This window comes from Megalobrama amblycephala, unplaced genomic scaffold (assembly GCF_018812025.1).
Source record: "Megalobrama amblycephala isolate DHTTF-2021 unplaced genomic scaffold, ASM1881202v1 scaffold570, whole genome shotgun sequence".
NCBI lineage: Eukaryota > Metazoa > Chordata > Actinopteri > Cypriniformes > Xenocyprididae > Megalobrama > Megalobrama amblycephala.
Genome location: NW_025953480.1, coordinates 8,923 through 33,447, shown reverse-complemented (window position 1 = coordinate 33,447; position 24,525 = coordinate 8,923). Strand labels below are relative to the sequence as shown.

Here is a 24,525-nt window from a genome sequence, read left to right as displayed (position 1 = left end):
GACTAATACAGAACTGCTGTTTATGCTCTTTTTAATCATGACATTTATACCAGGAAGAGATGTGTTTTATACTTTTAAATTTTAATACTTATTATTATGTAATATGGTCAGTTTTTTTTTTAATAATCAACAGCATAACCCAGATGTTCATACATAGTGCTTACAATACAACGAACCTGGAATATTTGTCTGGACTCACAAATTAACACAGGTTTGTTGTCCAAATATCCATCCAGCTCAATCTGCTTTTAAAGACTAACCAATGAACAATCAGACTCGTCCTTTGTGGGAGGAGCCATATTCCCAGATCCTGCCATAATCACCTGTGTGGGATACTTCCTCTTTAGTTTGCGCTTAAACCTCTATAATCATGCTGCAGTTTTGACACCCAGATTATAAGATTCATGCAGAACTCTCACCATGTAAGTTTTCATGCTTTTATACATTAATATTGTCTTTGAATTATTATAATAATAATAGTTTTGTTTCTGTTCGTGGAAAAGTAAATGAATCAGCTTTTTTATGCTGAATGCGTTCACTACTGCGATTATGATGAGTCTTGAGTATTAAACTGAAATCATTTCTAAAACCCAATATTCAGATTCTAGTTTGTCTTATTGTGCATTTTTATCATGTAAGATTCACATGTGTTGATTATTTAGACAAAATGAAAGTGAAAGTTTAGACGGAGCTGTATTATGTAGCCTATAGTATTTTTCCACTCTGCAAAGTGTTTTACAGATATCCCAACCTGCAAAAAGTCATTTCAGGGAGGTATCTCCCCCCAAAAACACTTTGAAATCTATTCTAAAGCGAACTGGGAGCCAATGTAAAGACATTAACACAGGAGTAATATGTTCGTGTTTACGAACACCGGTTAAAAGACGTGCAGCCGCATTTTGGACCATTTGTAGTCTAGATATTAAAGGTTCTCTAAGCGATCCTGGGTGGAGTAACTTTCTGTTGATGTTCGAAGTGTTGTCAAACAAAACAGAGGCTAGCTAGACCCTCCCTCCTCCTCCTCCTCCTCCTCCTTCTCCTTATCGCGTAAACGATTGGCCCTCTGGCTTGTCAATCACTGCCGTGACGTTCCTTGTTCCTTGCCGTGACGTTCCTTGACTTTCCACACTCCACAGGCGCTGCATGCAATGTTTTTGTCAGGAGACAGGAGTAACAACTGCAGATTATGAGTTTCCTGCGGTGAGTCCGACATAATGAATCCACTAACTAGTGATGGGCAGACCGAGGCTTCGTGAAACACTGAAACAGTTGAAGCAAATGTGCCGTTATGATTCGAGGCTTCGAAACAATCTGACACCCGTCTCCACGGTGACCCCTAGTGGTCAGAACAGTGGAAATGCAACAAAACTCAGGCCAAACATGCATTAAAAATACCCTTTAACAAATGTATTGCAAAAGTTTTATTGAAAGTAAAATCAATCAAATGGAATTAACTAATCATCTAATAAGATTAAATATAGAGTGTCTGTATAAAATGTGTTCTTTTATCAGTTTTAAAGGCTTGTTTTTTTGTTCCATGGCTCAAGCTAAACAGGCCAATAAGAGATTAATAACTACCATTATTAATTTTAATTATTCTACAAATGTATAAAACTGATCGGAGATCAGGTAAAACCATAGGGTAAAGCCCTAGACACTTGTTCAATAGTTCTCAGTGAATCTGCATGATTCATGGGCTCACTTTATCATCGCCCTCTATCGGTGAACCATTGAAATTTCGAACTGTTTCGAAACAGTGATGACGTAATGAAGCCTCGTTTACTAAAATCACGTGACTTTAGCAGTTTGATACACGCTCCGAATCACTGATTCGAAACAAAAGATTCATGAAGCTTCGGAGCTTCATGAAGCAGTGTTTCGAAATCGGCCATCACTACCACTAACACGACACAGCGAATGTCGGTGGTAAACACTCGTGTTCTAATACTCGTGCACGAGTTTTGGGAGGCGTTCCTTTGAAATGAGCTGTGAAGGAGGGGGGTTGTTCTTACGCATGCGCTCATTTCAAAAACTCAGTAAAAGTCTTTGGATTCTCAGTCGATGAAAAAATCCTCTCTATCACCTTTAACAACTAAATTTATTTGTCTATCAAATTTAAGTGAAAAAAAGACGCCCAAATTTTTTACACCTGTTTTACTGAAGAGGATAAAACACCAGAATTTCCATGAGAAATGTTTGGGACTTCAGAAGAGCCAAACACAATGATCTCCATTTTACTCTTATTTAGATTTAAGAAATTCAAAGACATCCAGGCTTTGACATCAGAAAGACAGGCACAGAGGGAGTCTACACCATTTCTATGCTTCAGAGGCAAATCAAGTTAAATAAAGTGATAGTACAAGCCATGCTTTTCAAAAATAGAGGCTAAAGGAAGCATATAAAGAAAACAATAAAGGGGCCAAAATAGAGCCTTGACTGAAAAACCACGAGACAGCACAAGATCAAGTGTATGACCATGTGAATGAGTGGGACTTTTCACCAGTTGAACCAGATCAAATGAGCCTATAAGGCTAACGAAGTCCTTGGCCAACAAATTAGAGGGACAGCACACATGAACATTAAAATCTCCAAGGATTAAAAACCTATCAAAGTTAGTAATAATACCACTTAAAAATGCAGAAAAATCAGCAAGAAAATCTTTATGAGGTTTTGGGGGTTGATAAATCAATGCAATCAATGGATTAACAAAACCCAGAACCAGGAGTTGAAGTTCAAAGCTGTTATACACGCATCTGTCTTTAGAGAATGACAGGGAAAGTTCTCTTTAAAAATAGCCAAACCTCCTCCCCTTCTCACAGTTTGCGGGGAAATAATATATCAAATATCATTGTGATGTGTTTCTGTCACATAACAGCCATCTGTTTACTCAAAGAACTGTAACAAAAATAAAATTAAAAATAATTTGTATTTGATATTCAATTTTCATTAACAATCCATTATAAACCTGTCATAATTAAATCTATAATTTAATGCTCAAACATCAAATCAAATGCTCAAACTGACACTGCAAATGATAAATCAAATTCAAATGAGGCATGTCAATCAAGTGATGTGTGGGTGGAGTTTTGAGGCAGAAGAGGAGACTTTCTTGTGTGCAGTTTGGGTGACTGCCACACTTGAGTAAAAAATTGGATTCTGTAATCATAATAATGAGAAACATTCTCGTAATTAACGTCTGGAGCTGCACAGCCGAATCATCAGAAGTTCTGCAGGCATTGTGAAGCAAGCAATGACAATACTGAAAATGGCAGTTGGATCGATAATAACTCTTCATGATCCATGATATCATGATATATTTAGTGATATTTGTAAATTGTCTTTTATTTTAATTTATTTTAATTGTCTATTACATCTTGTAAAATGTCAATTCTAGGGCACCTTTAAAACATTTAAATAGACATATGAAGTAGTAGAAAATGTGTATGAATCTTAGTTGATTATTATGACAGATTATTATTGGTTTTTGGTTTGTATTTGATTTGGCTTATTTCATTCATTTGTGTATCATATTGTAAAAGACATATCAGACATATAAAATAGGCCTAGAAAATATGTATGACATTTTAGTTGGTATTAAGCTCTGATTTCTGAGAGATGCACAGAGACAGCATCACAGCTTTGATTTGCAGTCATTTCATTCACTTACAGTCATTTAGTGTTTTTAGAGGTGTATGTATGACATTGTGCTGTCCACTGGCTCACCCGTTACCCATCAGGGATGTGCAGAGAGTTCCTTGGCTCAAATGTTAAAAAACATTTTATATATATATATATATATATATATATATATATATATATATATATATATATATATATATATATTTGATCAATAATACAGATAAACCTTAATATTGTGAAATATAATTACAGGTAAAATAATAGGTTTTCTATTTTAATATGCTTCAAAATAATTTATTCCTGTGATCAAAGCTGAATTTTCAGCATCATTACTCCAGTCTTCAGTGTCACATGATCCTTCAGAACTCATTCTCAATGTTGTAAACAGTTGTGCTGCTTAATATATATTAATAATATGTCACACTATTGCTGTTTTTTATCAAATAAATGCAGGATGAGCTTAAGAGACTTTTTTCATAATCCTGCATAATTATCAAAAATGGTAATGTCACCATTTTGCCAGCCTGCACTTCACATAATAGTCCTGTAGGTGGCACTTGGGTTTCATTAGTTTTATCAAATAGTAAACGTTGTATCAATATACATAAACACACTAAATGAATTGAACACTACTTACTTACCATTAATACAACCTTTAGTGCTGCGTGGTGCAGTGTGTTGTAGTCAGTTAACATCCATTTTGTCAGCGATGCAATTTTGTTTTTTAAAATGAGACAAACCGCAGAAATCGCTCCACAAATGTAAGATCGTCTGTCCATGTAATTTTTAACCGATTAATAAAATTGCCGCTCTACTTCACATTGTTCAATGAAATTTGTCTTATGCCATATCACGATTGGTTGGTGTATTATACATGACAAACGGTACTGATGAATTATGTAATCTTTTAAAATATGTCATATATAAGATTTTTAATTAAATCGACACACTAGCTTTGATTATTGATGAAAATTCCATCGAGCCATACACTCACAATATGGCTCGTGATCTATGTTTTGAACAGAGAGTGCAGAAAATCAGTCAGCCTTTCAAAACTTTTAAAAGCAGGAAAAGTTTTTTTATTAAGTTACACATTTAAATATACATAAAATAGAAGGGAACAACTGTAGCCTATAGAAAATATTAATTTCCCCTCTTACAGAGATGCCATAGTGCTTGATTTGCATTATTCCTTCAGTGAAAACTACATTGGAAATTCGTGAGGTTTTTTAATACATCTTTGCACATAGTGGTTTGATGCAGTAAATCAGGTGCAACACTTGATCTGATATATTGACTATTATCCAGTGCTTTTCAATGGCCTATAGAAAGAAAGTGAAAAGACTCTGCATTGTGGCATAATAATACAATTTAAACATTAACATGTTGTGAATTCTGAACACTAGCAGAATGGAGAAATTATATTTTTGCTGAGTTGTGGTTTCAGATAAGTCAGGTGACCCATTCAGATCTAACAGATGATCTGAGATCATATTTCACTGCCCATCATATCACATGATCATATCAGGGAAACAGCTGTTACTTCAAAATCAAAGTAAATGTGTCAAAGTAAAATATTGAATTCAAATGCATAATTAAATAAATAATTCACAAAATTATGTCAGTCACTGAACACCATACAATATTATGTTAATCTTCAACTCAATCTGCTTTGAAAGAATATCCAGTAGAGGAAAATAATGAGACTCCACCTTCTCAGTGGGAGTCACCAAATGCTAAAACTGCATGGGACACTTTTGATTTAGTTTGTATTTAAATTTTGCTAAACATACAGTTTTAACACCTGAACAAAAGACTTGTACAGAACTTTTAGAATGTAAGTGTTCATGTTTTAAAATAGAAATCCAGGTTTGTGTTTTTGTGTTCTTATACCAATCGTTTCTGTTTGAACTAAACCTGCTAGTGATGAGGAACATGTTTGTGATAAATATGTCCATTACTGTGATTATGATAATAATGATGATTATGATTTTCATTAGTGGGGTTATTATCGATTACTCTGATGAGAGGATTGGCGGGAAGCAGAAAAAAGAAAATCTGTTTGTGTCCATTGGGCCTTTGAGTTTGACTGATCATTTTACTATGATTTCTTTGATTAAACTAAAGCTTCAGATTACAGTTTGATGTTTCTTAAAAAACAGTTTTTAAGAAACACATGTTAAATCTTTAAATAAAATTCAAAGTTGGTTTAGAGTGCATTGTGATCAGTTATATAGTATTAATGTAGTATTTTCTCCCTCAGCAAAGCATTTTCCCTCTGTATAAATGTGTTAAATGTGTTTGTGATGTGTGTGTCAGTCACATAATCCAGCTCTTCTGGTTTCTCAACAGGTTCAGATGGTTTAATCTGCTGCTGCTGCTGCTGCTGCTGCTGTGTTGTGTCAATTATAGTGGTCAGTATAATACACTATTTTTTAATTTTCAGTTCAATGTAGAGTTATTCTAGTAAATTGTTTCTCTGTTGTGTCACTCAGCCAAGTGATTTTAGTTGACATCTGTGGATTGATGATGGAAATTTTCCACCATATTATGTTACGTCACACATCATCATCGTCATCTTCATTTATATAGTGCTTTTCACAATATATATTGTTTCAAAGCAGCTTCACAGTGATAATAGGAAAATTATTATCGAGTTAAAGTTGGTTTTTGATTAAATAATTACCATTGTAAAAATGGTTAATCATTACTTTAACACTTTTCCTAATGAAAACCTAATACCTTTAATGCATTCTTGCCGTTCATTTATGTGTTTACTCTATAGGTTTGAGTGTGTATGCGCACAGAAGCTTGGTCTTTTTTAAAAAAAAAAAAAGATATTTGCCAAATTACTTTACTGGTCCACATAAAACAGAAAATTAGTTGTGTCCATGGATCTATGCAAACTGGAATAATTTTGATAACGTTTTATATATGCATAGGGAAAGGAAAGGGAAGGGGGCCTTTACAGGAAATAGTTGACATCACAACATCACTGGTTTATCAGTTCATTCAGTAATTCACTGCAACTGCACTTGTACGTCTGCTACAGCTTGTACCATTTTCATCAACATTTGAAAGTTCAAAATGTGCTACTGCTAATATTTCAGGCTCCTCACAGCTCATTTATATTTGTTAATCCAAGTTTTAACAAATATCTGGTTGCCCCCATGGTCTTAATGCTGTTGTCCTCATTATAAACAATTCCCTGCTGAAAAATACAGCATAAACCAGCATGGGTCTTGGAGGGTTGAGTGTGAGCAGGCCAGATGTCTATATACTAGCAGTGTTTTGAGGACAAGCAATGATTTTGCTTTTTTTCTGTATTTATTTAACACAGCCTATGTTAGCCTATGTACCTATATAACCTAATGTTTCTCAAATGGTTGACCATTTTGAGTGGGTTGAAATGTGTGCAGTCAAAGAAACAACAACTACAAACGTAATACCCTGTTTTTTTGATGCCACTTTTATTTTGATTTTAGACGTGTGTGAAAGCCGGTGACACTCCTGTTAGATGCTGAGAGAAACACGTTGTCCTTATTCAGTGTCTGTGTTCAGATAATCTATGTCAGGCTATATGTCAGTAAAACTCAGAAAAAACATACTTTCTTGTCATGTCAGCCATTATACTGTTATACTTTTGCGTTCATTTATGGAGTACAAACAAAAATGTATCACATTTAAATGGATGAAATAATTAATTTTACATTCTGGCATTTATGTGCTGTTGACTTCCGCTTCCGCATCAGCAAATGGGAATTCAAAATAGAGACAACACTTTTTTCCTACTGTTGAAATTATTTATTTTGACAATATAGAAAGGTTAAACATTTAGTGTTTACTTTTTTGGTTGGTGTTTGAAACAGACAAACTCAGAATTGTTGAAGTTCATTGATCATACATAAAATTCAATGAAGGTTGAACTACAGTATGTAGTTATCATGCATCTCTCATCCACGAAGATGCAACCATGGAGAACAAGCTATTGGGGGTTTTGAGAACCAGAACAAGCTGAATGAACAAGATGAAATTTAGCCCCTTTATTAATATGCCTGCAGGTGAGGATTTTTTTTTTTTTTTTTATCTAATACTATCCACTATCTCAATTACAATTAAGTCCAAATTAACTATATTCAGTTGTGTTATAGGCACAGTCCAGTACATTATAATCAGACTCATTTTTATGTAAAAATAATGAAGATTTCTGTGCCACTCTGGACTGGTTGCTGGCCCCTGCCTGGCCACCCCTATGAAAAAATCCTTTCTCTGCCACTGATGCAGACTTTAAAAAACAAACAAACAAAAAAAAAAACAGGAAATTCATAAACAGTTGTTTACATGATAAACCTCCTATCTTGTAGTTGTGTTCAGACTTCTGACAGAGCCTGCTGTTTTTCTCTTATCTTATGCAAACAGTCACAACATCACAATTTGAGCATGCAATGTTTTTATTTCATGTTGCAGGCACTTTATCTGAATTAACATACAGTACACTTTGAGACAATGAATAACCTGAGGTTAAGTGTCAAGTTGAGGAGCACAATGGCAAAATAGATCATGGCTCAAACCAGCAATTTTAATCTTTAATCTTTAGAGGTGCTTAATATTGGAGAAACTCCTCCATCACAGTTGTTGAATCCACTTGGATGTGTGATGAAATGTCTTGGGCAAAAAAAAATCCAGTTAAATAAATTTACTCTACTAAAATATTTTTCAATGACCTTGGTTACAAAGATTAGAGAGAAACGACACATGATTTTTTTCAGTAATACTTTGTATTGAATTAATATTTACTGTCTGTATTTGCAGAAACCGGCAGTAAACCTGTGTCAGGAATAAGGGGAGGGGACGCCACCCTGACATGTGACTTAGAGGCCAAAGATATTTTGCAAATTGATTTAATCCTTCGCTCAGATGACATTAATGTTTGTAATAAAACATCGTCTGAAGGATGTGGTCGAGTATTTTACGAGAAATCATGTGACGTCATCATCAAAAATCTGAGCTTCAGTGATGCTGGGAAATACACTCTGAGAGTACATTATAAAAATTATCAGCAAAAACAAGAGGAGTATCAACTTCATATTCATGGTAAATTCATAACTGATCAAACTATTAACTATATGTTTTTTTAAATGTTAACATTTGGTCCTTCAATACTAAATATGTGCTTAGGGCCTCGACTGTTTGACAACATGATAATAATAATTTATGTCTTTGTTTCTCCTCAGATGAGTTTGCTGTGAAAACAGGTGCAGAGCTGAATTTCATTTTTCTGATGAACAATGCTGAAAAATTGGAGAAAAACTCTGATGGAGGGTGGAAGGAGCTGAAAAACCTGAACATTAAAGAGTTTACATCCACTGACGCTGGAACATACAGAGTTCTGGACTCTAATAATGAAATCTTGATCACAGTCAATGTCACAGGTGAGAGAAGATCAGTGGATGATCAGAAATATTATTTATAAAGTATTTGGACAGCTGAAGTTTATCATGATTTGAGATTAATACTCAGCTGTGTGACCCTTTCAATATCCTCTACAGAATCTAGTACAGGATCAGTGGGAGAACTGGACACAGATGATTTCAGAACTAATGGCACTGAACAACCTCGTAAGTAAAACAGAAAGCATTGAGAGATTTATAAAATATTTAAACATTGAGTATAAAGATAAAAATAAAAATTTTAAAAATTGTGCTCTCTTCCCACCTTCCCCCTTCCAGCTGTAGATGACTGGAATTTGACAGTTGGATTGTCTGTAGGGATTCCGGCTTTTGTGATTGTGATTGTGCTTATTGTAATAATATGGAAATGTCGGCAACGTCGGAACAGAGAGTACAGAGAGGCACAACAGAGGGAACAAGATCATCCAGAGATATTGGGGAACCTATAACGCCCCAGGTTACTAAATGCAATTAACATTCTGTAGCCTACTTTATGTTACTTAAAGTTTGTAAATACTGTAAGTACTGTAAATGCCCAATCATGTCAATAAAGTTTTGACTTTATGATTGTTTCTGTAGGCTAGCCTATTTCTGACTACAGTTGCTTAAATGAGCGTCTATTTTCACTTGTAGTCCCTCGTGCCTGTGACAGCAGTCGAATTAAGTTAAAAAATGATAAATGACCCTTTAAAGGGAGAGGAGCTGAAGATGGATCTTCTCTTCATCAATGCTGATAAAGTGGAGCATCAGAACAGAATCAAGAATGGGTGGACAGAGGTGTGGACGAGAGGTCACGGGGTCAGCAGTGATCGACTGACCGACAGAGATGGAAATCTGACCATTAGTAATTTTACAGTCTCTGACACTGGAACATACAGAGTTCTGGACTCTGAAGGAGAAATCTGGATCACAGTCACAGTCACAGGTGAGAGAAGATCAGTGGATGATCAGAAATATTACTTTTAAAACATTTGGATAGCTGAGGATTATTCATCATGATATGAACAGCAAATTGATGCTAAGCTGTGTGACAAACCTTTCATTATCCTCTACAGAATCAAAGGAAAAACTGGACAACACGGATAATCACAAAACTGATGACACAAAACAAGCTAGTAAGTAAAACAGGAGTCATTGAGAGCTTTACAAAACCATTAAGCAGTGAGTTAAAAAAAGAACAAAACTTAAAAAAAAAAAATGTCTTCTCTCCCCAACTTGCTCCTTCAGCTGTATGGCACTGGATTATGATTGTTGGACCGAATGTGTTTGGGGCTCTGCTGGCTCTGGCTCTCACTTTATATCCTTTAATCATCCGTTAATCAAGAACATGATTCAAGAGCATTTCTACCTAGGGTCCCCAATTCATTGGCCCAGAAAATCTAGCGATGCCACTGGTTACTTATAAGTTACCTTCAGATCTTCTCACAGATCTCCAACAGATGGAGCTGTGCAAAGTCCCTTCCCTGCTTCAAATCCTCCAACATCATCCCCATCCCAAAGAAACCCAAAATCACCGGGCTAAATGACTACAGACCTGTTGCTTTGACATGTGTGGTCATGAAGTCATTTCAGAGACTGATGGTGGCCCACCTGAAGGACATCAATGGACCCCTTATGAGACAAACGGGTCTGTGGATGATGCAGTCAATTTGGGGCTGCATTATATCCTATAACCAGGGACTTATGCAAGGATCCGGTTTGTGGATTTCAGCTCCGCCTTAATCACCATCATCCCAAACCTCCTCCTGCCCAAACTCTCTGTGCACACCTCCATCTGTCAGTGGAGCCTGTGAGACTTGGAAAACTCCCATCCAACACTATCAGCACTGGTGCTCCACAGGGATGTATGCTCTCCTCACTGCTCTACTCCAATTACTACACCACAAAACACACTCATCGGCCTGTGACGAGTCTGCTTACGGACTGGAGATTGAACAGCTGGCTGCAGTTATAACAACCTGGAGTTGAACACACTCAAAACCGTGGAGATGAACGTGGACTTAAGGAGAAACACCCCAGCATTATTCCCACTCAGCATCATCAACAGCTGTGGAGGCAGTGGAGTTATTCTGGTTCCTGGACACCACCATCTCTCAGGACCTGAAGTGGGACAATCACATTGACCCGTCCTCTGCATGATGTTTTATTAACAAAGCAAGTTCAGATAATTAATCTAATTAGCACAGGTGGAGCGCATTCAGTTAATCAACTCAACCGATGTCAAGGGGTATAAATTCAGCAGCCTTACCTCCTCCAGCCCTTCTCCTCACTTATAGTTATATCTACTTTTACCACACCGGTGGGAATACTCTGGGTTCGGGACAAAATTCCGAGCTCGGAGCCCTCTCCCCGGACAGCACGCCAAATACGCATTACTTTACTCTATTTAGTTATATGGATATGTGAACTCGTGAAACGTCTGTACCTGGTTCAGGCCATCTACCTCATGCCTCCTGAGCAAAATCATGTGCAATAAACAACACTATTTATATTTCTTTAACACTCCATGGGCCAGATTTACAAAACAGTAAAGTAGCGTGAGAGCACAATCCATAAAAACACTGATGTCCACGCCTTTTCACTGCAATTCTGTTAGTAAATCTGGCCTCAAGCTTCCTATTGTTACATGCTCTGTTTCATTGTGTTTTCCTGTGATAGTTTCTCTGTGTTGTTAATTAGTCGTTTAATTCACCTGTGCTTTAATTAGCTCATCAGTTTCATTTGTTTGCTCATTAGTTATCACATTAGTCCCTGTGTATTTATATTTTGTGTTCTCCCTCGTTCTCTGTCCATTCTCATCTATGTTTTTACATCGTTTTGTTCTCCAGTGTTTAGATTTGATAATTAAATACCGTTAACTTGGACTATTCCTGTCGTGCGCTTCATTCAACACACGTTCTGTGGCACTTTTTTACATTTCTTTGCATTTGTAAGCATGCTTGGAAATAAAGCTCTTTCTCAACTCAATTTTAATTCTAAAGCACCTTTAAAAAACACAACATGGGAGTAAGAAAAATAAGCAAATACATACAACCAAAAATACAATTTACAACACATTATTAAAAGCTAAGCTTTTAACACCCTCTGAAATGACCCTAGAGTAGGAGATGTTTTTAAGGACAATGGGATGTCATTCCAGAGTCTAGGAAGTGCCATGCAAAAAGCAACACATTATTTTTTTAAATTACAGTATGAAGATTTGGACTGCACCAAGATTCTGTTTGTTGGCCTTAAGGATCTGGACTGGTAACTGAAAGATTATCAATCATAACTCTTCAGCTAGATATTACTGTTTCCAACAGTGGGCATGGATATCTGTGCAAAACTGTGAAAGACAGACAATGTCCATAAGTAAGATGGGGTAAGATGCCCCAGAGCAAGACGAACCCCTTCCTTTATTTTCCTCTTGGTTAGTTCACCCAGAAATGAAAATTCTGTCATTTCATTTCATTTTATTACTCACCCTCATGCCATCCCAAACCTGTAAGACTTTCATTAATCTTCAGAACACAAATGAAGATATTTTTGATGAAAGGGCAGGAAAATGAACTGAATTTGTGCTTTGTATAAAGATGATGTTCAATATTAATAGTAATTATATGAATTAATAACATTCAGAAATGCAAGAAATATTCATTTAATCTTCAGAATTTAGTTAATGTGTGTTAATATTAGTTGGTTTGTTTGTAACTGATACCAGTTACTCTGAAACTAGTTGATGAAATGGAGAGAATAAAGTTTTATTTCTTTCAAAATATAATCATTAAAAATATATTGATTAAATATTATAATGAAATTATCATTAACTTAAAAGGTGGTATAAAAGGCAGAACCCCCAAACAATCGTTATCAGTATCGGCAAATATCACTCTGAATAATCTGCTTTTTAAATTAAGAAATTTAGTATCGGTGCATCTCTAATTTATTTATTTCATAAGAACATGCATGTGGAAAATAGAAAACATGTCAGTAACTTCAGATTAGCAGATTTATAAGTTTCTCAAAGTTGTGAGGAAAAAGAAATAATGTTTGTGTCACTGTTTTGCAGCAGTGTCATGTTCCCTCTGACTTCCACTTTTCACTTTAAAAGGTGAAGGTCATTTCCAAAACTCATCTTCATTTCATAATGCATCTTCAACAAACAAATACAGTGTGTTTAGCATAATATACAATTAATTCAGCAAAACAAATAAATATATTTTTGTTTAGCTATATAACTGCAAACGCCAAATACTCAGTTATACACAAAAGAAAGGGAAACATCTCCACCAATTCAGATCACATATTAGAAAGACACTTAATATTTAATGGTATTAGATGATTGATTAATCGCATTAATTTATCGCATTCAACTGATTACACCTTCAAAAAAAAAAAAAACAACATCTGCAGTTCATTTGTAAAAGGTGTTTTATATAATCTAAAGGTGTTTTATATAATCTAAAGGTGTTTTATGCATGTTAGGCCTGAGTTTTCGTTGTATTTACACTGTTCAGAAGTCAACTTATGTGATGCAAATGGTTCAGTTGATTCAAAGCTTCGTTTCTCTCATCATGTGATTTAATCTGTTAAAGCCTGGTATCTGAGGGGAGGGAGAGAGAGTGGGGGAAACTTTGAGATTTCGCAGTCTACCTTTAGTTGTGGTTTAGCCTGCCGTTTAACGCCTGAACAATACGCAAGAACGAGCAAAACTTTGACCATGTAAGTATGAATATGAATATTAAATATGAATCCAACTTGCGTGTTTTTGCAATTAGCTATCGCAATAGACTAGATTTTTGTTTGTTTGTTTTTTGAAAAACGAAACCTAATCAACATGGCTTACAATTGTTGTTAAAATGATTATTTTGCTTAAAAATGAGAATCACGATTATTACGATTGCTCTCTGTTGAGACATCTCTTTTTACATTTCAATAGAAACATTAGGCACTTTCGATTGATTACCCGAATAAACTAAACAAAACGTTATTTGTAAATGTTAGTAGGCCTATCATTATTAGATTGTGTTGGTTCTCCGGTCTCTGTTTACATTTCACAGTTTCAACGTGTTATGTCGCACTTTTAAAGACCGTGTGTTTGTAAACAGCGATTACGTGTTTTGTGAAAGTGATAGTTCTAAATAACGGAAGTTTCTCCGCCACGGAAATAGGCTACATAAATAGCTAAGGTAACTGTGACTTTCTCAGATTTGATATAATCTCGCGAAATGTGAGTTATAAAGTCCGAATTGTAAACAAAAAAAACTCATAAATTTTGGGAATATTCTCACATAGTAAAATTTATTGCAAGTCCCATCGTGCGATCAGATCGGTGGAGAGCAACTAGCATACACCCAACTGACGCACTGAGATTTCTGCTACTAAAATGGCCTTCAAACAGTGTTTCACCGGAAAGTCATGATAGATCATGATAGCTACTTTAAATAAATTTGAGAGCATTAATAAAAGTTTATTTATTTTGGTGTTTTGTTTGTTGCAGTGCTAATAGTCCAGGCAGAGCTATTTTATACATTTTCATGGCTTTTTGATTTGATCAGCATCTGGTTAATGTATTAAAGGAACACAACACTTTTTTTTTTTTGAAAATAGGCTCATTTTCCAACTCCTCTAGAGTTAAACAGTTGAGTTTTACCTTTTCGAATCCATTCAGCCGATCTCTGCATGGCCACTTTTAGCATAGCTTAGCATAGTTCATTGAATCTGATTAGACCATTAGCATCTTGCTCAAAAATGACCAAAGAGTTTCAATATTTTTCTTGTTTAAAACTTCTTCTGTAGTTACATTGTGTACTAAGACGGAAAATGAAAAGTTGATTTTCTAGGCCGATATGGCTAGGAACTATACTCTCATTCCGGCGTAATAATCGAGGAACTTTGCTGCCGTACCATGAGTGCAGCAGGTGCAATGATATTACGCAGCGCCTCTCACAAATGTCTCCATGGTTGCAAGGCACTCTGAACCCGAGTGTGTTTTACTCCCAAAGCCCAGTTCATTTGACAAGTGTGAGCACTCCATTCCGGTTCGTTCCGGTTCATTCCGGTTCGTGTGAGTGCTAACCGTGCCAGAGCATGGAACAGCTATACTTTTGTGTGTGCTACTGTCATCATTATGACAGCAAACATCTTTATTACTGCTTTGATAGTACATTAATCAATTCATGTAATTAATTTGAGTGTATTTGGGTTTATAACGGGTCTGATTCTCACCTTATTGATGAACAGGAGTTTGCAAGTAAAGCTGCAAATTCCTTCATTAACGTATTAATCCTCTGATACGTACTATTGAAAATCGCTGCATGGCATAAATAATAAATAGCCTATATATTAGACAGTATCTTAGCAAAAGTGCATTTCTTCCTTAGTCTTATTGTTTGAATCGCTTGTTTTCTTGACTTACCATGAGTACCATGTTTTTACCATGCCTCAGAAGTGCTAACAATAGCCACCTATTGTGACAAGCCATTTTGACTTTTTTTCATTCTCAGGATATGAATTCTTGATATCAGCAATTCAATTCTTGATATCTGTAATTGTATTTTCACTAGTAAAATGTCACCTGACATTCAAATTCAATTGTTGATATCAAGAATTGATTTCTTGCTAGTTGAAATTCCAGTTTCACATATCAGAAATACAATCATTACTAGTAAAAATCATATTTTTTTGATATCAATAATTACATTGTTACTTGTAAAAATGTGATTTTTTTTTTATATCAAGAATTAATTTGTCACTAGTTGAAACGTCAGTTCTTGAGTGAAAATTTTCAATTGTTTTCGATCACCTACACTTAAAAACAACCCAAGTTGGGTTGAAAATGGACAAACCCAGCGATTGGGTTGTTTTAACCCAGCGGTTGGGTTAAATGTTTGACCAACCTGCTGGGTAGTTTTATTTAAACCAACTATTGTTTAAAAATTGCTATATGGCTAGCTTAAAATGAACCCAAAACAGTTGGGAAATTAAAAACCAGATGCAATTAGAGACAACAATAATAGACAAAAGGTGAATGTTTATTAATAAGCTTTAATATTTTATTAATATAAATTTAATAGTTTAATAGTTTATTAATATAAATTTATTAATAAGCAATTTAATAAATGTTTATTGTTTAATAATTATTAATTGAACATTAATAAATGTTCATTTCCAACATACTTTGGGTTAATTTTAATTAAGCAATACAGTAATTTTTAAACAATAGTTGAGTTAAATAAAACTACCCAGCAGGTTGGTCAAACATTTAACCCTACCGCTGGGTTAAAACAACCCAATTGCTGGGTTTGTCCATTTTCAACCCAACTTGGGTTGTTTTTAACCCAGCATTTTTTAGAGTGTAGGATGGCTTGAGGGTGAGTAAAGCTTGGGCTAATTTTCATTTGAAAGTGAACTAATCCTTTAAATGATCTTGATCACTTGGAATCTGATATGGAGCTGATTTATAATTTAGTTTTTTTTTTTTTTTTCTTATGAATTTGTTTTATGCACCATTCTAGGCCTGTATGTATGCTTAGGCTATTAAATTAATTAAAAACAAATATTATGAATAAAATATAAATAAAATATTAAATATTAAAAAAGACAAACGATGATAACACTACAAAATGATAACACTACAAACTTTGTTTAAAAACAAAAACAAAAACAAAAAAACAGTCAGCTTAAGTTAGTTACAAGTATTAAATTTGGTTATATGTCAAAATAACTCCAATATCAGTTGTGTGGAGTGGTGGTAAATTAAGTGCAATCTGCAGTGATTTCAGTAAAAACAATGGTTCTTTTAAGAACCATTAACTAAAAGGTTCTTTGGGGAACCAGAAAAGGCTTTTCAATAGCATTGCTGCAATAAAAACCCTTTTGGCACCATAATTTTTAAGAGTGATTTTAAAAGATAGACACTGTGAGTTCAATACTTAACTCTGAGCATACAATTACCACATTATTACTTTATAAGCAATTGTAAAATCACTTAGTGTAATTTCTAATATTCTAATATTGTAATAGGTTACAGAATTATTATAACAGAGTTCTGTTTCGCTATGTGAATTATGGGGCGAAATAAGAAAGTATCAAATGTTGATTTCAGATTGGTTCAGCCATAAAACCTCTTGCCAGCAGCCATATCACCCTGTAGCCCAAGACTGGTTGCCCACTGAAGCTAAGCAGGGCTGAGCCTGGTTAGTACCTGGATGGGAGACCTCCTGGGAAAACTAGGTTGCTGCTGGAAGAGGTATAAGTGAGGCCAGCAGGGGGCGCTCACCCTGTGGTCTGTGTGGGTCCTAACGCCCCAGTATAGTGATGGGGACACTATACTGTCAAAAAGCACCGTCCTTCGGATGAGACATTAAACCAAGGTCCCGACTCTCTGTAGTCGTTAAAAATCAGGGGTGTAACCCCGACATCCTGGCCAGATTTGCCCATTTGCCTCTGTCCATCATGGCCTCCTAATCATCCCCATACACTGATTGGCTTCATCACTCTGTCTCCTCTCCACCAATAAGCTGGTGTGTGGTGGGTGTTCTGGCGCAATATGGCTGCCGTTGCATCATCCAGGTGGATGCTGCACATTGGTGGTGGTTGAGGAGATTCCCCCTTCAATATGTAAAATGCTTTGAGTGCCCAGAAAAGCGCTATATAAATTTAATGAATTATTATTATTATTATTATTATAATTATAAATATTCTCATCTGAACATTCCCAGAGTCTTCTGGCGCAGTCACACTCCTTTCATAATTCCAAACAAGTCCTGCAACTGTACCAACAAAGAACAAACATCCTTCCTCCTCCAACCCACTGAGCAAATTACATCCAGAAGACGTCTTTTTCAGGTCTTGTCTCAGGTTGAAAAGACGTCCACTGAGGGGCCAGAATGAAAGTTTTTATGACGTCTTTTTTTGACGTCTTCTGGACATCCGATATAGACGAACACACAGAATCACCAAAGGAGAAAAATCACAATTTTTAAGCCACCATCGTGGAGATGAGTGTTTGCTTTAGTTGGGCTCTTGACCCTTGCCTTATTAATATTAGAGTTTGTTTGGGCAGTTAACTGAGTCATAACAGCCAGATAAGCAAAGAGAAATGATCAGGTGTTGGTTATGTTTTCACATGATCATTATTTGATCTGAATCACTGAACTCATTTAGAGCCCAATCTCTGAGTTAGATTTACATTATTGATTACAGCAGAACTGTGATTCTACAGCACAAGATCAGCTTTAGATTGATGTTTCTTATTGGAGATTTTGTTTTTCAAGTGATATTTGCATGTTAATTGAATTGAAAATGAAAGCTTACAGTTGGCTGTTATGTGGTATTTTACCACAGCATAGCACTAAATCCCTGTATACTGTAATTGGGTCATTCCGTGTCAAATCAGCCACATTTTGGAAACTTCCCTGTTTCCCTGCGAGCGAGAGGTTGCAAGATGATTTCCAGAAATAATAATAATAAAAAATTAACAATTAGAAATAGCATATTTTATCAATAAGTGTAGCAAAATACTAAAACAGTAGTTAAATTAAATTAAAATCAAAAACCATGCAAATAAAAAAAGCCATCAACCTTTCGATTTTCCTTCCCCTTGACCATGACTCCTGAGGTGATTATAACAGATTAGCAACAGCATCAGTTGCAGCAGGTCAGTTTACAGCACCATGTTAAACATTCAGACATGTGCACGTAGGTAATTCTTCAGGCTTTAAGCTTTGGATATTATTTTTGTCGAAATGAAACATTGGTTAATATCGACCAAAAAAGACAAAAGGCTAACGGAGGAGAGCAGAGAAGCACCACCGTCATGCCTTTGCAGTTCATATGCAGTATGCGCTATTGTGCTTTCACACATGCCGTGTTTGCAGTGCGCAACTGATCCATGGCTGTTTATCACAAACACATTAACTTATTTTTATTTCAAATCCAGAAATTGTTACTGAACATTGTGATTCTCTTGTATACACTATATTTCATAGATTTTACGTTCAAACGCACTACATTTAAATGTATAAAAAATGTGCACTGGTTAGTGCGTGTGCACTATTATTTGTTCTTCAGATATTCCTCTTTAAACACAATAACTGTCAGCTGTTTAAAAACGTACCCATATTTGGTTTTTGACCACTGAAAATGTGTACAATTTACCATTAAGACATTAAGATCTCCATATCTCTGGGACTGAACCATTGAGGGGCTTTAAAATGAAGATATCAAAAGGAACCAGAATATAAAAGGATATTAAGATATCTTTAATGATTCTTGAGTTACAGGCATGCAAACATGAGGCAAAAAACACAAGAAGTGCTTTTTCCCCATTTTTGAACTGTCACCGTTGGCAAATAATGAAACAAAGATTGCTAAAGTCAACAGATTTTACTAATAGACCTACCATATAGATCTCTGTGTTAAAATAAAATAATGATGCTGCCATCTTTCTGTAATTTGGCTCCAAATCCCAGGTGAAAATGGTAATTTTGACCCCCCTCTACAAAATAGTGGATTACTCAGTAAATATACATCTTTAACATTTCATATTTTGGCTTTCATCACTTTATGTTTGTCTTTCTACAGAAAAAGTTTAAACAAAATCAAAAATTTAAGCCGGGGACCTCTGGTTGATTTGACATGGAACGACACAAATGTCTTTGTGATGTGTAGCCCTTATCTGTGTCGTAACAGCTCTTCTGTTTCCTCATCAGGTTCAGATGTGTGAATCTACTGATGCTGTTTTACTTTGTCAATTATAGCGGTCAGTATCATTTTTGATTTTCAGTTCTAGGTAGAGATGTTCTAGCTGATTATTTCAGTATTGTGTCACTCAGCCAAGTGACTTTGGTGGACATTAGATGATTGATGATGGACATTACCCGCCATGTCCTCACATGTCATTACATCACTCAATTATCCATGCGATTCATTCCAGTTCCTAACAATAGTTCAACACTTCACTACAGCTGCACAGACACATCTGCTCCAGCTTTTTGTCATCAACATTTGAAATATTAAAATGTGGCACAGCTAATAATGTGGGCTCCATATTGCCTTCATTTATATATATATGATTAAATCAACATTAACAAACATATCAACATTAACAAAATAAATAAATTAATGAATCAATTAATGATGATCTTTATTACGGATTAATAATGTATATTGACACTTACAGTAGTATTGAATGAATTTTATTCTGTCTGTGTTTGCAGGAACTGCCCCTGTAGGAAACACTCTTATATCTGTGATGGGGAAAAGGGGAGGAAGCGTCATCCTGCCGTGTGAATTTGAGGCCAGAGGGATTTCTGATATTGTTTTAAGCAAATGGTCAAAAAACATCCTTGTTTGTGAGAATGAAGAATGTAAGAGTGGTCGAGTATTTAAAAAAGGATCATGTGACGTCATCCTGATGGATCTGATCTTCAGTGATGCTGGGAAATACATTCTGAGACTCTATTACAATAATGATCAGAGAGAGCTGGAGCGACTAATCAGGAAGTACCAACTTCATATTCAGGGTAAAGTCAGAACTGATCAAACTTACAGCATGTATCGACTTTCTGGGTTTTCTAATAATGTTACCAAACTAATAATGTTGGTATTGCATGCAGAATGTGACACGGCCTGTCCAATATCCAGATTAGTCGTCTCATTTCCAATATAGGCTCTTCATGAATGTGTTTCTGTTTCTCCTCAGATGAGATTTCTGTGAAAACAGGAGAGCAGCTGAAGATGGATGTTCTGTTGATCAATGCTGAGAAAGTGGAGAAAAACTCCAGTGGAGAGTGGACAGAGGTGTGGACGAGAGGTCACGGGGTCAGCAGTGATCGACTGACCGACAGTAATGGAAAACTGACCATTAGTAATTTTACAGTCTCTGACACTGGAACATACAGAGTTCTGGACTCTGAAGGAGAAATCTTGATCACAGTCACAGTCACAGGTGAGAGAAGATCAGTGGATGATCAGAAATATTTTTTTTTTTCAGGGCTGCAGTCCGTAACATTTTTTGGTTAAAAATGATCTGATCTCCTTACCTTTAGCCCGATTCACAACATTAAGCTCGTAATAATGTTTTCTAATTTGAGTGTTTCGGGTCGGTTTCTGTGGGAAATACGAGTTTGTCTTTGCATCATTATGTCACGTCTGTATACAGAAATGGTGCATCTCATTTTAAAGGCTGTGTCCTCCGGAGGTCACATTTGAAGGCTGCATTCATCATCGAGTCTCATTTAAGAAAAGTAACCGTTAGATTGCAAAGTAGAAAAGAAATTACAGTATTTTACACCTCATGAGGAAAAACTTTTAATTTTATTACAGTTACTTTTCTTAAATGAGACATCCTTAATGATATATGCAGCCTTCAGATGTGACCTCCAGAGGACGCAGCCTCCGAAATGAGATGCAGCCAAAGACTATAGAGATATATAAAGATGGTTCACTTCTATTAGTTATGAATGGAGAAACTTCAATATACAATATGGTGGAATATGTCCCGCCTTCTAAGTAAAAGAGCCAATCGCTGATTGATAAAGTCATTGCATCACTGCAGCTGCTGTTAGAAGCTCCGGAAACTGAAACCTGAGACTCGCGCTCAAGTCTGCACATGAGCATTGGCTCGTTGTTAAGTATTGAATCTGAATCAGATCAGTAAAGATGTTTGCGGAAGAGACATTTTCTGCTTAAACTTCCTATATTTGACTTCCAAGACATGGTAGCCTATCTTTAATTCCAAAAACTGCAATTGCCGGTTTCAAACAGAGATGGCAACGAAGAGGCAAAAGTTATGGACTGCAGCTTTAAAGTGGACAGCTGAAGTTAATTCATCATGATTTGAAAATCAAGTTGATGCTAAACTGTGTGACTAACCTCTGATATCCTCTACAGAATCTGGTACAGACTTTAATAGAAAACTGGACACAGATGATATCAAACCTTATGACACTGAACAATTTAGTAAGTGAAACAGGAGACATTGAGAGATTTACAAAATATTTAAGAAGTGAATTTAGAAAAGAAAACTTATACAAAATGTGTGTTCTCTTCCCACCTTCCTCCTTTCAGCTGTAGGGCATTGGATTTTGTCTGTTGGAATGGTTGTTTATGTGGTTCTGCTGACTCTGGTTCTGATTATACTTGTCATCAGGAAACACCAATTTCGGAACAAGAAAGTGGATCATGATTCCTCCCAAGGGATCCCATTGCAATCAGTTGTACATGAGGCCCAGATCACCTGACGTCACTGGTTAATTGCAATTCACCTTCAGAAACAACAATCTGCAGAAGATTCTGTCAGCATATGCAATATGTATTTAATATACAATACATATTAACTTTTGGACTGCAATCTTGCACCAAAATGATTTTTGTTGACACTGCATTTAGTGACAGTGACCTAAAGATCTGTGGCTGTTTAAAAAAATAGGTATATTCGTCTAATTTGAATACAAAAAAATAAGACTGATTTGACTTTTGGCTAACTGCTGGTTGGTCAGACTTCTTCTTAAGACTCTGCCTTATCATGGTTATGTGTTTATGCAGCTGACCTCTGAACTGGTAACAGAAAGGTTACAAATCCTAATTCATGAACTAGGAATTATTGTTTCTATTGCATCGATCAACTACTGTTTCTTTTAGCTGCTGCAATGATGGCTGAACTACAACATTATGGTGTCTAAAACAGTGCTCAGTTTTCACAGCTGAAGCACATGCTTTACTTTTAGCTTGGGAATATATTGGAAATGCACAACAAAAGAATTTTATAATTCTCACGGATTCCAAATCATGTCTGCAAGCAATGGAAGCTTCAGAAACTGACCCTCCTGTGGTAGACTCCGTTTTAATTAAAGTGGACCATTTATCAGTTCTTTAGTATTATCTTCTGCTGGGTTCAAAATCCTCTTTCAGACCTCAAGCCTACTGTGAAAACAACAAATGACATAAAATCCATCCTAAAATGGATCCTCAGCAGACTTTTATTCCATTTTAAAGCAAGATTTGATCAAGTGGTTGTTGACTGGGCGTCGTATTGGACCTACAAGACGGACTGATTCAATTCTGCTGAAAAATGAAGAGACCCGACCTTATGTAGGTTCTGCAAGATCTGCCTTTCTATTAAACATGTCTCATTGGACTGTCCTGCTTTGAATGTAAAGAAGACAATGTCTTTATTTAATAAGCTCATTTAAGCCCTTGTTTAGTAAGATTTTACCATAAAAAGTTTGATTTTGTAGCATATATAAATGTAAACCATCTTGGATTATCTTGTGATTTATTTTTCTTTTCTATTTTTATTTATTTATTGTATTTATGGAACTCTTGTTTTTCAGGTACATAAATTTAAATTTAAAGTCTCCCTGTGGTGAAAATCAAGTTTTTAATGTTGTTTATATGTCTCTGTGGTGTTTTAATGTGCTTTTAAGACAAACCATGTGCAAATTCATAAGTCAACACCATTGCTGAGGTATTTTCTTCCTTAAAACTTTAGTGATCTAAAGACAGTTTCAAAAACGCAGTTTGAAATCGCTGGTGTTTCTTATGTCTCAAATATGTAACCAATCACATCAGCATGTGGGGCGGGCTTTAGCATATCATTAACTATGCTCCGAAGCAGCCAAGTCTCAAAAAGCCAGTTTATCCCAGTATATTTTTCTGTTGATATGAAAAATCGTATGCATTTAACAGTATAGCAGGTGAATTATGTATATGATGTATATTACGATATTATAATGAACTTTCTCCACTGATGTTCTGAGTTGTTCAAAGCATTTCGAAGGATACTGATTGTCAGAAGGCAGCTGTCTGACTCTGAGATGAAGAACAGGAACATGGTTTGTGTAACATTAACACAATATTAACTGTTTGATAACAGGTTTAGACATTAATGGCTGTGTGTTGAGTTATTTTGAGGGAACAGCAAATTTACACTGTTATACAAGCTGTACACTCACTACTTTACATTGTAGCAAAGTGTCATTTCTTCAGTGTTGCACATGAAAAGATACAATAAAATATTTACAAAAATGTGAGGGATGTATTTCTGTGAGATACTGTAGGTAATGTAAGTGTATTTTCTAATATGGCATCTGTAGCCTGTGTTACTGTAATTATTTCAGACACAAGGGTGATTTGAAACATGTATCTTGCATTGTTTGCTATTAAATGAACTTTTGGTGATTAAACCAAATGTTGTCATTACATATCGCAATGATCTTGTGTTTTTAAACAGTGATTATGTGATCATGAGATCAGGTTTTGAAAGAATGACTAGTTGTGTTACAAGTGTGCATTTGGAGTTTTGTAGAGTTTTGAAAATAAACACCTTGAGAAAATAGTACCAAAGTGAATAAAAAAACTGTAGTGATGGAAGAAACAAAGCTTTTCTAAACTACTTCCAATCGCTCAAAATGCCACACAAACTGTTTAAATGCTGCAAAAACTCAGCCAA

General features: G+C 35.6%; 2 protein-coding genes and 1 pseudogene across 5 annotated transcripts; all 3 read left to right on the top strand.

The window, feature by feature from the left end:
* The first annotated feature begins 294 nt into the window (after positions 1-294).
* Positions 295-10,014, top strand: LOC125262052. Of its 4 annotated transcripts, none has more exons than XR_007183499.1 (7): positions 295-422; positions 5,992-6,053; positions 8,452-8,733; positions 8,874-9,071; positions 9,189-9,257; positions 9,369-9,607; positions 9,723-10,014. XR_007183499.1 is itself a non-coding variant. In XM_048180611.1 (7 exons), coding segments are annotated over exons 1-6 (783 nt in total). In that variant the 5' UTR covers positions 295-420; the 3' UTR covers positions 9,539-9,546; positions 9,723-10,014. The 4 variants fall into 4 exon arrangements, 3 of the variants coding, with proteins under 3 accessions (XP_048036568.1, XP_048036569.1, XP_048036567.1); XM_048180611.1 differs by having other exon boundaries at positions 9,369-9,546; XM_048180612.1 differs by having other exon boundaries at positions 9,369-9,546; positions 9,669-10,014.
* Positions 10,015-13,677: 3,663 nt separating this feature from the next.
* Positions 13,678-23,535, top strand: LOC125262051. The gene is made up of 6 exons (XM_048180609.1): positions 13,678-13,790; positions 19,784-19,833; positions 20,291-20,596; positions 20,776-21,021; positions 21,966-22,034; positions 22,143-23,535. Coding segments are annotated over exons 1-6 (846 nt in total). The 5' UTR covers positions 13,678-13,788; the 3' UTR covers positions 22,316-23,535.
* LOC125262054 lies at positions 17,200-17,316 on the top strand (annotated as a pseudogene).
* Positions 23,536-24,525: the final 990 nt, after the last annotated feature.

Excerpts from the sequence above, each read along its gene's own strand:
- LOC125262052 (XM_048180611.1), top strand. Across the intron at positions 8,734-8,873 it reads GTATCAACTTCATATTCATG|ATGAGTTTGCTGTGAAAACA; the intron begins GTAAATTCATAA and ends GTTTCTCCTCAG. Across the intron at positions 9,258-9,368 it reads TAATGGCACTGAACAACCTC|CTGTAGATGACTGGAATTTG; the intron begins GTAAGTAAAACA and ends TCCCCCTTCCAG.
- LOC125262051 (XM_048180609.1), top strand. Across the intron at positions 19,834-20,290 it reads TTACTTTGTCAATTATAGCG|GAACTGCCCCTGTAGGAAAC; the intron begins GTCAGTATCATT and ends CTGTGTTTGCAG. Across the intron at positions 22,035-22,142 it reads TTATGACACTGAACAATTTA|CTGTAGGGCATTGGATTTTG; the intron begins GTAAGTGAAACA and ends TCCTCCTTTCAG.